Genomic DNA, 13,033 nt, shown 5'->3' with positions numbered 1-13,033 from the left:
TGTACTTTATGTATGTGTAGACCTTTAAAAAAAACAACAACATTGGTTTAGGTGTCAGGAAATCTGGATCCCAGGCCCTTCAACAAGATGCTGTGACCTCTAACCCTCTGCACATTTGCTTTGTGCCTTGCAAGGTTGAGTATTAGGTAAGTAAAGCGCCTAGCATCATGCCTGGCATCCAGAACCGCCCAAGAAATGGTAAGTATATAGTAGTTCTATAAAAATCTAGCTCATTAGGATAATGAAAATAGGTACGTGCAGCACTGACAAGGGGCAACCAAACCTTTACATCTCTCATCGAAAGAAGGGCGTAGAAATACAACGCTGCATGCGGCAAAGACTACCTCTCCCGTCGGGCTTTGCGGCGAAGTCGTCCCGCCTTACCCAGAGTCCTCTGTCACTGCGCGTCTTTCCGCGGAGGTCCCGGATATAGATGAGCCCTCCGCTTAGTGGGCGTAGCCTCACGGGAGCGCTGAAACCTGGGGCTCCCTTATTGGCTGTGGGTCTTCCGGCGGAATTGGTCGTGAAGGGAGTGGGCGTTGGCCAGGGCGCGCGGCGCTCTGGCGACAGCCAATCAGCAACCTGGCCAGGCTTTGGCGGGAGGCCGGAAAGCTGCGGCTGTGCAGATTTGGCGCGAGTGTGGCTGCGCTTTTCTGCTGCCTGTGTATTCTGTAACTTATGAAGAATCCCTGAAGCCGTGTGCGAGAGACGTTAGAAGGAGCCGGCACTGAGGTGACGCAGTTCTGTGGGGTGGAGAGGAGAAGATTGCTTGGGAGGCCTGGGGTCTGGTAGGCAGCAGAGTTGGGTGGCAAGACCCGCGGGTTCCGATGAGGCCCGAAGGAGTAGTCTGGCAGTTGTGCATGGAAAAGGAGCTGAATGTTGTAGGAGTGGGGTTGAGAGTTCTGTATAGTGGGGGGACTCAGGGCAGAGTGAGACTTTAGGCAAGACTAAATGTGAAAGGTTGCTGGGCGAAGCTGGTGATAAAGATAAACCCCGTGCCTGGGGTGAGGGAATTAGTACTATAGAAATCAATCAAGATAAATTTATTTCGTTGTTCAAGTGGGTAAGAACTTGGGCTCTGGAGCCAGAATACAGGGTTTGCTGTGACTTTGGGCTTCCGTGCCTCTCAGTTTGCTGACTTCAAGATCATTTTAATAATAGTACCTACTTCTAAAGTAGTTGTAAAACTTAGATGAGTCCGATACCTAAAATGTTTGTAACAATTCTTACACATAGTAGGTAGACATCAGGTGTTCGCTATTGCATAGATTTGGATTGGAAGCAGAACTGAACGCTAAAATATTACTGTTATTTACTAATGAAATGAGTGTTGATAATTGGTATAAATTTTATGTTAGTTATTTTCTCTTCAGTTTTACATACTGATTGCCTGCCCTGGTTTTTTTTGGGGGGGGTTCTCAGGTGTGTTGCCGTCATGCCTCAAACCCGATCCCAGTCACAGACTACAGTCAGTTTTCCAAAAAAGAAGCTGTCGCGGACATCGGACAAAGCTAAAAACTCTAGTGACACCAAACTAGAACTGACAAATGTCCAGGCCATACCCCGTTCTCCTTGTGTCAAAAGTCTTCCTCTCAGCCCCAGAAAACGTCTGGGTAAGCTATCCATTATATAATATAATTGCTTTTTTTTAACTTGTAGCTCTTGACCTCTCCTTCAGTAATAAGATGCCCAGTCCTTTGAAACAGCTTTCTAAGTTCTGTTAAGACCACTCTATTCACTTTGGTTATTTTCAGAATGGTTGCTAAATTCTTACTGACCTTCAGAATTAAGATCAGCTTCTGAAGTAATTAGTAGTAGGTCTGATCTTCAATTCCTTAATACTGAACTTAGTTCTGTCGGTATTTTAAATGACCTCACAGTTAGCTATTGTGGGTAGTTTTTTGAAACTTCCCTTAATAGTGGTGAAATTAAGAGACACGGGTGACATTCTTGTTTTAGAACAGTGGTTGGTAATCTTGTTTTAGATAATTTGTTTTTAATGAAGGGCGATTGGGCAGTATCTGGAGACATTTTTGGTTGCCACAGCTGAATGAGTGCTACTGGCATAGTGGATAAAGACCAGGGATGCTGCTAAACATGCTGCAATAAACAGGACACCCCTGCACAAAGAATTAGTTGGTCCAAGATGTCAACGTGCCGAGGTTGAGAAACCCTGCTTTAGAACCATCTTAGAATTTCATCTCACTAAAACCCATTTAGTTTCTATCAAACAGTCGTAAGATTCAGTGGTGCCATCTGGTGGCCAGTATATGCTTCTAAAACGAGAGGCATTTTACTTTGATGGCTTTGACCCAGGTAGAAATTCACCTCTTTGTGAGGTACGCAGAGACCTTTGCAAGTGCACTGCTATGAATGACCATGTTTTGATTTTAATATGTTTCAGGTGATGACAACCTGTGCAACACTCCCCATTTACCACCCTGTTCTCCACCAAAGCAGAGCAAGAAAGAGAATGGTCCCCCTCGCTCACATATACCTAAGGGGCGCCGATTGGTATTTGACAATCAACTGACAGTTAAGTCTCCTAGCAAAAGAGAACAAACTAGAGTCCACCAAAACAAAATATGTTCCTCAGTTCAAAAAGGTCAAGAGGTCACAGCAAAGTCTAAGCAGAGATGTCCTCCGGAAAAAGAATCTGCACGTTTGAGACTGTTCAAGCAAGAAGGTTCGTTCTTACATGGCAGCCGTTAGTGCAGCCTCGTAAACAAGGCTGGTGAGTCCAGATGAAACCCATTGGGTCTTCTCAGTCACCTCTGTTGTGTCCAACTGTCCTTTCATGTTTGGCACAGGCACTTGCTACCAGCAAGCAAAACTGGCCCTGAATACCGCTGTCCCGGATCGGCTGCCTGCCAGGGAAAAGGAGATGGATGTCATCAGGAATTTCCTGAGGGAGCACATCTGTGGCAAAAAAGCTGGGAGTCTTTATCTTTCTGGTGCTCCAGGAACTGGAAAAACTGCCTGCCTAAGCCGAATTCTGCAAGACCTCAAGGTACATTGAAAGTTTGAATTATGATGCTCTTGCTAAAATGACACTTGGTTATTAAGGGTTAAGAAAAAGTAGAAGTCTTAGGGGATTGAAGTTTTCTCCAAAAATATAGTTTTAAAGCCTTTTAGTTTCTTCTAGAAAAAAAAAAAAAAATAACACTTTTTTCGTTTCATTGTCTAAATCTTTCCAAATGAAAGTAGAGCTCCTTCTCTTCTATGCTGTTATCTCCTTAAAGACACTTCAGGTTCCATCAAATCTTTATCCGAGGCCAAAGTAACTCCCATGTTTGTATTTTTCTAGAAGAAACTAAAAGGCTTTAAAACTATCATGCTGAATTGCATGTCACTGAGGAGTGCCCAGGCTGTATTCCCAGCTATTGCTCAGGAGATTTGTCAGGAAGGCGTATCCAGGCCAGCTGGGAAGGACATGATGAAGAAACTGGAAAACCATTTGACTGCAGAGAAGGGCCCCATGATGTAAGTATTGCTCTGCTGCATGTTGCTCTGTGAAAATCTGCAAGTTCTGCTGCCCACAAACTCAGATTCTAGTCTCTTGAATTTATTGGTTCATAAAAAGAACGTTTCCTGTATTTGCTTTGAGAAGTGTAGTTACATAAGCTTAAAGAGAAAGAAGAAAGGAAAAATACACCTTCTAATTTTAAATTGGGAAAATGTTTTTAAACTAATTGCTTGAAAAACCTATATGTTACTTTTTCATGATGGTGGGGATGGTTGAGTATCGTAACTGTGACTGGAAATAGGACAAATTATGATCTTCAAACTGGTCTCAAGTATAGGAATGTGACCTAGAGTCATCCCAGATCAAACAGATTGGAGAATTAAGAAGATGAACATAGGCATTGTTTCTCTTTATATGTAGTGTGTTGGTGTTGGACGAGATGGATCAGCTGGACAGCAAAGGGCAGGATGTATTGTACACGCTGTTTGAATGGCCATGGCTAAGCAAGTCTCGATTGGTGCTGATTGGTTAGTGCTCAGTTGTAAATATTGCATGGTGGTTCTAAAGAATTCTTTTTTAATCTCTTCAACTTATTTGTCACGTATTTTATTTTAAACCAGCTTTCTATTTTCTTATAAAAATAATTGTAATTTTAATCTAAGGCAAATCAATTTTGTTAAGTCTGAATAGAAATTACATAATACTGCATTTCAGAGATAGCTGATTTTAGAGTATCTGGTCCTGTTTATCAGTGAACAATTCTAAATCTAACTTGAAAAGAGCATTCCATGATTACTACGTACATCTTACCTAAAGAATGGGAGTGGTGGGGAGTAAGTGGGAAGCAACAATTAGAATGCTGGATTATAACTGGAAAGTTTATTTAGCTTTCCGAGGGTTTATTTTTCCTTTTAGGATGATTTGACCAGTTATGATTAGTGTTATTTATCTTCTCAGGTATTGCCAATACCTTGGATCTCACAGACAGAATTTTACCGAGGCTTCAGGCTAGAGAAAAATATAAGCCACAGCTGTTGAACTTCCCACCTTATACCAAAAATCAGATAGCCACTATCTTGCAGGATCGACTTAATCAGGTGAGTACCAACCATTGTACCAAATTGTGTGTTCTTTGGATCACCTGTTTTGGGGAAACCTAGCGGTAGTTCTAAAATATTTTGCTTTGATTGCATTACTAAACATAGAGTATGGGGCATAGTGAGGACATTTTTCTATGAATTTTCATCCATGGCTCCATTTATTGGATGCCTCAGTGCTAAAATAAAAATAAGAGGGGAATCACACAATTGCTTCTTCAATGGCCTTTAAAAATGGGGCCTATGAAAAAAATTTTCTCTTTTGAAAATGACCAAATAGGTTTTAGTTTAGTTTAGTTTTGCTAATTTAAGTTCTGATTGCTTTTTTTTTTTTCCATTCACGAATATCTGCCAAATTCTACAAAATGCCTAAATGTATGAAACCTCCATTGACTTATGAACAGAAAAGGTATCTCTTAGACCCTAAAGGGTGGCCAATCAAGTTTAGACTTCAGTGTGAAAATACTTATTTATATCTGGGACCTAAATTACAGAGAAGGGAGATCTTAAAGTTCAGACTGTCACCTTCATGTCTTGTCCAAAGGCATCTAGAGACCAGATTCTGGACAATGCTGCAATTCAGTTCTGTGCTCGAAAAGTCTCTGCTGTTTCTGGAGATGTTCGCAAAGCGCTAGATGTTTGCAGGTGAGTTATGGCACTGTTGGCTGTTTTTATTAAAAAAAGAAATGTTGTTAATTGTCTCATGTAACTCAAGTGAATGTGGCTTAAGAGGCTCCATTCTGCCACTTTTTATGCTCAGAAAAGAGGACTTGTTTCTCAGTGGGGAGCTCGGCATTTCCACCGTGTTAATGTCTGAAACATTATCAGTCCATTACCTACAGAGGGAGGAACAAATGAGATGTTGCTGGCACTCCCTGTGGTGATTATAGATTGGTTAATTACATTTGTATTAAAAAAGACTCCAGTTTACTTTTCCATTAGTTGGTCTCAAGCAGGTTTATTTATGGACCTGAACCATCTTTGCCTTTAGACATTTTTTCCTTCCTTTGCTTTTGTGAGCACCCCTTCCTCCAGTCGGTGGTCCCCACAGTTAGACTCCAGACCTCTCTCCCTTCCCACCCCCTTGTCCCTCCTGCTGGGGAAAGCCTCTACGCTGACTGATGAAATTTCTTCTTCCCAGTAGGGACACTGGGTCCATTAAAATGATACTTGCTGTGTTGGCCTGCTGGTCCAACCTCCCCCTGCTGCCATGCAGAAGATCTAGGTCTGGCTTATGGCTTCCTGTGGGCTAAGTAGTTTGGAGAGAGCAGTGGGAGAGTAAGCTCTTCCTATTGCTAGATGGCGTGATCCTGGATTTGAAAGTTTCCCCTAGCCAGCAAACTACTTGGGAAAGACCTGTAGCTATGAGCAATAGTCACGTAGGCAGGCTGGTGTGGTTTAGCCTACACATAGGCCATGAATATATAACAGGACTCCCCTTCCAGGTTCAGCATGGATGGGTGGTACTGCTTCTCTTTAGTCAGTCGCCCACACTACATGTTCTCTCCCTCATCCACGACATTTTCTCCTCATCCAAAATGTTATCATTGGCTCAATGTATGATGACCTACTTGGCATCTCTAAGAGGAAACCGTGTAGTGTTGAAGTTTCTCAGATTCCCTGGTCTATGAATTATTTGAAGGCAACTAAGTCTCTTTTAGCAGAGACATAACCCGGTTTTGTTTGGGGGCTTTAAAATGATAAAACATGTTTTTTGTTAATGCGTCTGTGAGCTTGGTGGTTTGTTGTAGTGTTTGGTTTGGCTCAGCCTAAATTAATTTTAGAAATATTTTTTTTATAGGAGAGCTATTGAAATTGTAGAGTCGGATGTCAAAAGCCAGACTATTCTCAAACCACTGTCTGAATGTAAGTAGTTTATCTCTTTCCTGGCTTCCTTTGTAATTGGAAGCTTAACTTTTCTGAGGAAAGAGCTAGAAAGATATAATGAACATGGTTAAATCCACACTCACCCATTTTTATGTCTGTATCTGTGTGTTTTTGGTCTATTTCATGTGCTTTATTTCAGTCTTGCCTGTCAGCACTATAGTCTGTGCATTAGTGCAAATGAGTTCCTCAGGATGTTACATAAATGATTGAGACAGAGTAAGTTTTCTTTCCAAGCTCTAGGAATGAAAACTGTAGACAGTAAAGTTGGATCTGCTTCTCTCTGGGTGCTTATGTGTTGTGCAGTTTAGGTCTCAATATAGGTGAAAGCAAAGCATGGTGAATAAGAGTCCGTGAAAGAATTGAGTTTAACTTGTGATATCTCAGGCCTTTAAACAGGTATAGGAGGGTGGAGGTATAAGATGATATTGCTACAGTAAGCTGCAGGCTATTACAAAAATGGCAAAATTAATTTCCTTTCCCTCAGCCATGTTCTCTTAGCTATAGCAGATATAAAATGGCCACGAACTACATATCTTGTCACTGTTTAATATCCAGTGTTAATCTTTAGAAACAAGACAGTCTGGTTTGATTATTGCTGCCTTCACTCCTGCAGTGGTTGAAAATTATTAAAATTCTTTCTAGCACTACGGTTCTACAGCTGTTGAAGGAAATTTTTTAAAAATATTTCAGAAGTAGCCAAACTTAGTGCTAGGGTGATGGTAGGTAATATATGCCAGTACATAGATTAAATTCTCGTTTCTGTTCAACTTTTCAGATTATTCCCTTTTTTTCCACCACAAATAATATTTAGGTATTATTGGTGGCTCCTGTGAGCACCACCAGCATGAACATAACTAGAAGAGGTTGTAAGTTCCTGGCATAAATTATTAGACTAATCTAGTTCTTGGCCTTTGACCTCTGGTATGTGTGATTAGCTTTTAATGGTTCTAGAAAACTATAGGGAGACTGAGTTCAACTAAATATGAGAAGACACTTTCTAATAAATAGCACTAACGGGGCTTCTTTGACACAGTGGGTTCCCCAGCATTGAAGACATTCAAACAAAAGCTGGATAGATGACCACTAGATGACCACTTGTTAGGATTGTTTTAGAGGGGGCTCAGCCATGGGGTAGGGAGCAAGAATAGACCTCTAACTTCCTTTCTACTTTAAGATTCTGCTACTTGATCAGAGATATCCAGTTTCTTCACTATTAGTCCCCGGCAACATCCTGTTTGTAACAATAAAATAGAAGCAAATTGTTGTAGGGCAACAGCACATGGTCTCAGGAAGTAACTTTCCTCAAAGGTTGTTACAGAGCAAATTCCTCCTCTCTCTTAAAATTCATGCGTCTCCAAACAATGAGGCCATAGTCCTATGCAGCTTGTTGGCAGTTTCCCAGCCTCCGGCTTCTGAGATGGTGCTATCTGCTAAGATATCCAATGACATTTTCTCAAGTGTTGCCCTACTGTAGATCAGCTTGGGCAAGTTAACCAAACCTCAAAGGTCATTTGCAGAGGCTATGTAGAGGACTTACATTGGATTGACTTTACTATCCACATTTAGCCACTCATTTGATTCAAAATATTAGGTAATTTTTCCAACGTTTTTCTTTCTTAATTACCAAGCATAGTCATCTTGGCTTCAAGGTTCTGTTCTTCTTATATTAGGAACTTTCAAGGTAGAATGCAGTAGTTCTCTGTCTGATCCTTATTTTTTCATGGGGTGGATTTTTGTCTCTCTGAGATTAAATTGTGTTCTACAGGGCAAAGTAGCTCACCATTCTACCCAGAAAAAGGATAACCCTACTTTCCAAGTCATCTCACATTGTTTCGGACTCTTTCTGAGGATAGCATTGTCTCTTCTTTAGCTTCTAGTTAGAACCTCTGCTTTGCCACTACATGATTGCACTTGAATTTTCAGCTAAAACTTAGTATCTGTCTTGATACACACAATTTTTAAAAACCCAATTAAACTTGATTTTTTTATTTTATAGGTAAATCACTCTCTGAATCACTGGTTCCAAAACAAGTTGGTCTTATTCACATATCCAAAGTCATTTCAGAAGTTGATGGTAACAGAATGACTTTGAGCCAAGAAGGAGCACAAGATTCCTTCCCTCTTCAGCAGAAGCTCTTGGTCTGCTCTTTACTGCTCTTAATCAGGCAGTTGAAAAGCAAAGAGGTCACTCTGGGGAAGGTTAGTTGGGAATCTCAGCAGATGGAGCTGGGGTGGAGATGAGAATCTGCTTCGCAGAGCAGATATTTTCCAAAAGGCCTATCATGCTCCAGCTGATACGAATTAAAAATGGATTTTAACGGTAAGAATAAATACTGGTACCATATAAAAAGCAGCTGACTTTATTTCCCTTGGGTTGTGGTTGAGAATTTGCCATTAATCTTCTCCCTTTCATTTTTGCCTCTCCCTATGAAATATATAAAGCCCCTTTCCTGAATTACAGTGTAGGTTTTTTGGTAGTATCTACAAAATGCCTATTCAAGGATTTTATTGAAAGAGAGAGAATTGGGGTATTGAGATAACTTATTAAAAACTCACATTTTTAAATAGATTATAAGGTTACAAGAGATATGACTTGTAAGCAACATTTGTTCTCCCTTGTTTCCTCCTAGTTATATGAAGCCTACAGTAACGTCTGTCGCAAACAGCAGGTGGCAGTTGTGGACCAGTCAGAGTGTTTGTCACTTTCAGGGCTCTTGGAGGCCAGGGGCATTTTAGAATTAAAGAAAAACAAGGAAACTCGCTTTACAAAGGTATAACCAACTACTTTGTTACGTTGCTTTTAATTTTCTTGTTTTAGAGAGTTTATCTTTTGCTAAAGTAAAGAATTTAAAATGACCAGAATTAGATAATTTGTGTTTTTTTGTTGTTGTTGTTGTTAGAGTTTAAGATCTGTGAAGATGGGACTGTGGTATGAGTAAAATTTTTTTGTAAACTGTTGAAAAAGCAACGTTTAACTTGCTTGCCTCTTGTGAGAAAAACATGGTAGACATTTATGTAATAAGAACTGCTTTTATGAGATCTCTACTGTGAAAAATATTTTTTTCTCTTCTTCCCAGGTGTCTTTGAAGATTGAAGAGAAGGAAATAGAGCATGCTCTGAAAGACAAAGCTTTAATTGGAAATATCTTAGCTACTGGATTGCCTTAAATTCTTTTATCTAATATCCCACCTGAAAGTATTCAGCTGTCATTTAGAGAGCTATAGTCTTCATTTTAGTACTTTATATATTCAGGTCTGAAAATATATATGACCTTTTTTACTTGAAAGTGATAAATTTTAATCTACAGAGTTAAGAATATTTGCACAGAATAATGTCTTTGGGTCTTATTTTTATGCATTAAAAATTAATTCCCAAGTAGACCCTTTTTAATTATATTTACTACCTTAATATGCTTGCAAGCATACAGATTTATTTTGTGGAATATGCATATATGTACCTCTTTGTTTCCTCAAATGTTGCTGTGTTTGAAAGAATTTTGGACTAGAACCAGAAGAATAGAAAAGGATGATCCAGGAAAAGAAGCAAGTCTTCATGGAGATTTGGAGGACACTTTGTGATCAAAGAATTTATTTCATTTTGGAGTATAGTGTGTTCACTTTGCAGATAGTTCCACTTTGTGACTTTTTAAAGACTCATTGTGTTTCTTAGGCACTTCCAAGGGTGTGGGGATGGTAAGGAGAATGTAACTTTTCAGATCGTGAATATATTTATTTTAAATTGCATTCTTTGTCTTTTTAAGCAATCACATTTCAAGAGCTCAAACTTTCAGAAGGTAATGTGAAAATTCCTCCCTAAACTGTCCCACAATCTTAGTTGCCCTCAGATGAAGCCACTTGTTTCAAGAAGCTTTAGGTGGGGTTAGATTTTCATTTAAATCTCATAGTTTTCTAGTCTTATTTGATCAATTCATCCATATGGTTATTCAGTCTCCCCTTTTCTGGGTTTGGTTTTCAGTGGCATTAAATGGCAATTTGTGATGGGGACGCCAGAGGGCACTGTTATAACACTGGCTGTCTTGAAAGTGCAGGCATGGGGCTGGGGGTAGTTTTGAGGGGGGGATGGGGTGACTTAAGTTTGATTCATTCGGGAGATTGCTATATACTTCTATAACTCAAGCAGATGCTTGGAATGTCAGTCATGTGTGATATGAATGGTCTGAGAGCCAGCGACCAAGTGTGTGCTCCCTGAGCTCTTTTGCTTCCTCCTACCTTTCTGACATACACTTGAGTTTAGGAACTTGATATGTGTACAAATGATCTGTTGGCCACTGTTTCATTCATGCTGCCCACTGTATCCCTTGCAATGTGATCTGGCCTACAGCAGGTGGTATGAGGTAGAAGGGCACCCTGAGAGAGCCCTCTGAAATGAATACTACCCACTGGTATGTGTAGCCGAGCGCAGTTTATAGACAGGAGTCTGAATGTTCTCACACTCCTTTATCAGAGCATTCATTCCCTTCAAGGGTAATTTGTGAGTGGAGAACATAGTTGCATACCTACAAGCTTGGGAAGTGTCTGGGGCTATAAGGGTTAATAAGCATAATTACAAAGATTGTCCAAAGGCTGATGGGAAGCAGAGACTGAATGGGATTGAGAACAGATGCGAGGCTTGATTTAAATTACATTTTATTGGATACTGCAGCCTTAAGAGACGTGACTGCTTTACAGTTTGTTTCCATACTGTGGGCAGCTGCTGTCTGTTCTGTGTCCACAGTAGGATCCTGCCCAAAAAGGAGCGGCCTCCCCACCTCATTGTGTTTGAGGCTTGGCGCCATAACTATAAGACTTGAGTCAGGAACATGGCTTGACTCGCAGTAGGGCTGCTATGCATCCTCCGTGGCTCTGAGCCAAGATTGCATTTGCAGATTCAAAGGGGCCAAATTTCTTTCCCCTCTATCTCCTTTCTCTCCCTTTCCCCTGGTATTTAGAAATAGGGTTTTCTGTGCACTGGTTTGTTCGTTTCTTTTCCTTCAGTTCTCCCCCCACTGTCAATTTCTAGGTCATTGCTGCTCTTAAGACTTCAGCAGTTGGAACAGGGTTGGTTCTGTCAATGATGCGTGAAGCAGACTTAGAGTCCCTGCTTGGCTTCCGCTGCCCTTGTGGGAGCAAAAGCTGATGTATGTTTGTCAGTGAAGTCTTAAGTGTAATTCAGACAGCCGGGGAGCAGATTGAGAGGAGGAAGAAAGTCCTTTTCTTGCTGGTTTTTCTCACTAAGGCTGAGAGCTATGGGAAGGTAATGGGATGGGATGGGCTTGTGGTTATAGTTTTTGCCAGGATCATGGGCTGTTTCACATAGAGTAGTGGCAAAGATGCTGACCTACATTCTTCCTCTTGAAGGTAGTGGGGTATGTGTCGATATCCTGGTTTACTTATGTATTTTTCTTCAAAGAAACAGAGTGAGCTTCCACAGAGTGTTGGTGGGTATTACCATGGAAAGAACATAGACACAATAAAATCGGTGTGAGTTTCAGCCCCAGAGCTGCCACTGATATTTCTGGCTCAATGAAGACTTGCCTGTGGCTAGATAACTGGCAAGAATGTGTGAGGTCCGTGCTACTCAGAGATCAAAAAAGTTGGCAGAGCTCTGTTCTTTCCCCCACCCCAACCCCCTTTGCTCCCTGCCTTTATTAAATGCCCTTTTAAGATACACCAATGAGAAATGGGAAGTACGTATGAGATAGACTTAGCGATTTTAAGAACTATAGAAAGGTATCACTTGACTACTGAGGGAGACTAAAAGTGCCAAGCTTGAGATTTCATTTACATTTGTATCTGTCCCCAGCACTTAGTACAGTGGCTGGTACCTGATAGGTATTCAATAAACAATTGCTGAATGGACAGATAAATGAACCAAGTAAGACACTGCTTTTCCCTCATCTTGAGGACAGTTCTAACATGCAGGTAAGCATTGCTGGCGCTATTGCACTGAGGAGAAGCAAGCCCCTGTGAAAGCAGAGTGCTTCATCTTACAAAATATGCCTTGGCACAGTTGTGAAAGTTTATTGGCCTCACAGATGCGTTCCAATCGCTTCCTCTGAAGTAGTGGTATTTTGCTTGAGGCAACTTCCATGTTGCTCCCAGGAAGCCTTGGCTATGGAGAAAGCCCTCCCTATAGGCTGGGAAGAGGGATGCCTGTCTGATTGTTGCCTAGTGTCCCTAGAGATTGGCCAGAAACGTTGCCTTTAGCTGGCAAGGGATTAAGGATGTCCCACTTTTTAACTTTTGGGGAAAGTTGTAACCTCAGGTTACTCCTGAAAAGATAAGGTGTCCTCTAAGACATTCTCTTTTAAGCTACAAATAGTGGCAGGTCTCAGAAGTGCGTTCTGTAGGGGGAGAAGGCTGCCCTCTGGCCTCCCCTTGATTTTCAACCCCAGTCCCGAGGTGCTGGCAGTAGAAGCTAATTGGGTGCAAGGGGCCTGGGTAAAGGCTGTCTAAAGACTGCTGAAAGGAGAGCAGTACCTCCTTTTTAAAGAAGCTCTAATTGAGTTCTGAATCAGCCTCGCTCCCTTTGATCCCACCTCTTTTTCCCACACTGCCTGAAAGAGCTAGATCAGCACTTTATA

At 41.1% G+C, this 13,033-nt stretch overlaps 1 protein-coding gene across 2 annotated transcripts; it reads left to right on the top strand.

The window, feature by feature from the left end:
• The first annotated feature begins 581 nt into the window (after window positions 1–581).
• Window positions 582–10,193, top strand: CDC6 (cell division cycle 6). 2 transcript variants are annotated; one of them, XM_015599056.2, is made up of 12 exons: window positions 582–732; window positions 1,423–1,613; window positions 2,405–2,686; window positions 2,811–3,010; window positions 3,311–3,483; window positions 3,887–3,993; window positions 4,424–4,563; window positions 5,108–5,208; window positions 6,365–6,429; window positions 8,447–8,649; window positions 9,081–9,221; window positions 9,528–10,193. In XM_015599056.2, the coding sequence occupies exons 2-12, from the start codon at window positions 1,436–1,438 to the stop codon at window positions 9,615–9,617; spliced, it is 1,680 nt and encodes a 559-aa protein (XP_015454542.1). In that variant the 5' UTR covers window positions 582–732; window positions 1,423–1,435; the 3' UTR covers window positions 9,618–10,193. The 2 variants fall into 2 exon arrangements, with proteins under 2 accessions (XP_015454542.1, XP_006924741.1); XM_006924679.3 differs by having other exon boundaries at window positions 3,308–3,483.
• The last annotated feature ends 2,840 nt before the right edge of the window (window positions 10,194–13,033 follow it).

This window comes from Pteropus alecto, unplaced genomic scaffold (genome assembly GCF_000325575.1).
Source record: "Pteropus alecto unplaced genomic scaffold, ASM32557v1 scaffold98, whole genome shotgun sequence".
NCBI lineage: Eukaryota > Metazoa > Chordata > Mammalia > Chiroptera > Pteropodidae > Pteropus > Pteropus alecto.
The sequence above is the reverse complement of the archived record's forward strand: the minus strand, read 5'-3'. Positions and strand labels throughout refer to the sequence as shown.

Bases quoted from the DNA above. Each gene is read 5' to 3' on its own strand.
- CDC6 (XM_006924679.3), top strand. From the start codon at position 1,436: ATGCCTCAAACCCGATCCCAGTCACAGACTACAGTCAGTTTTCCAAAA. The intron at 2,687-2,810 runs GTTCGTTCTTAC...TGTTTGGCACAG, and splicing joins GAGACTGTTCAAGCAAGAAG to GCACTTGCTACCAGCAAGCA. The intron at 3,011-3,307 runs GTACATTGAAAG...GTATTTTTCTAG, and splicing joins GAATTCTGCAAGACCTCAAG to AAGAAACTAAAAGGCTTTAA.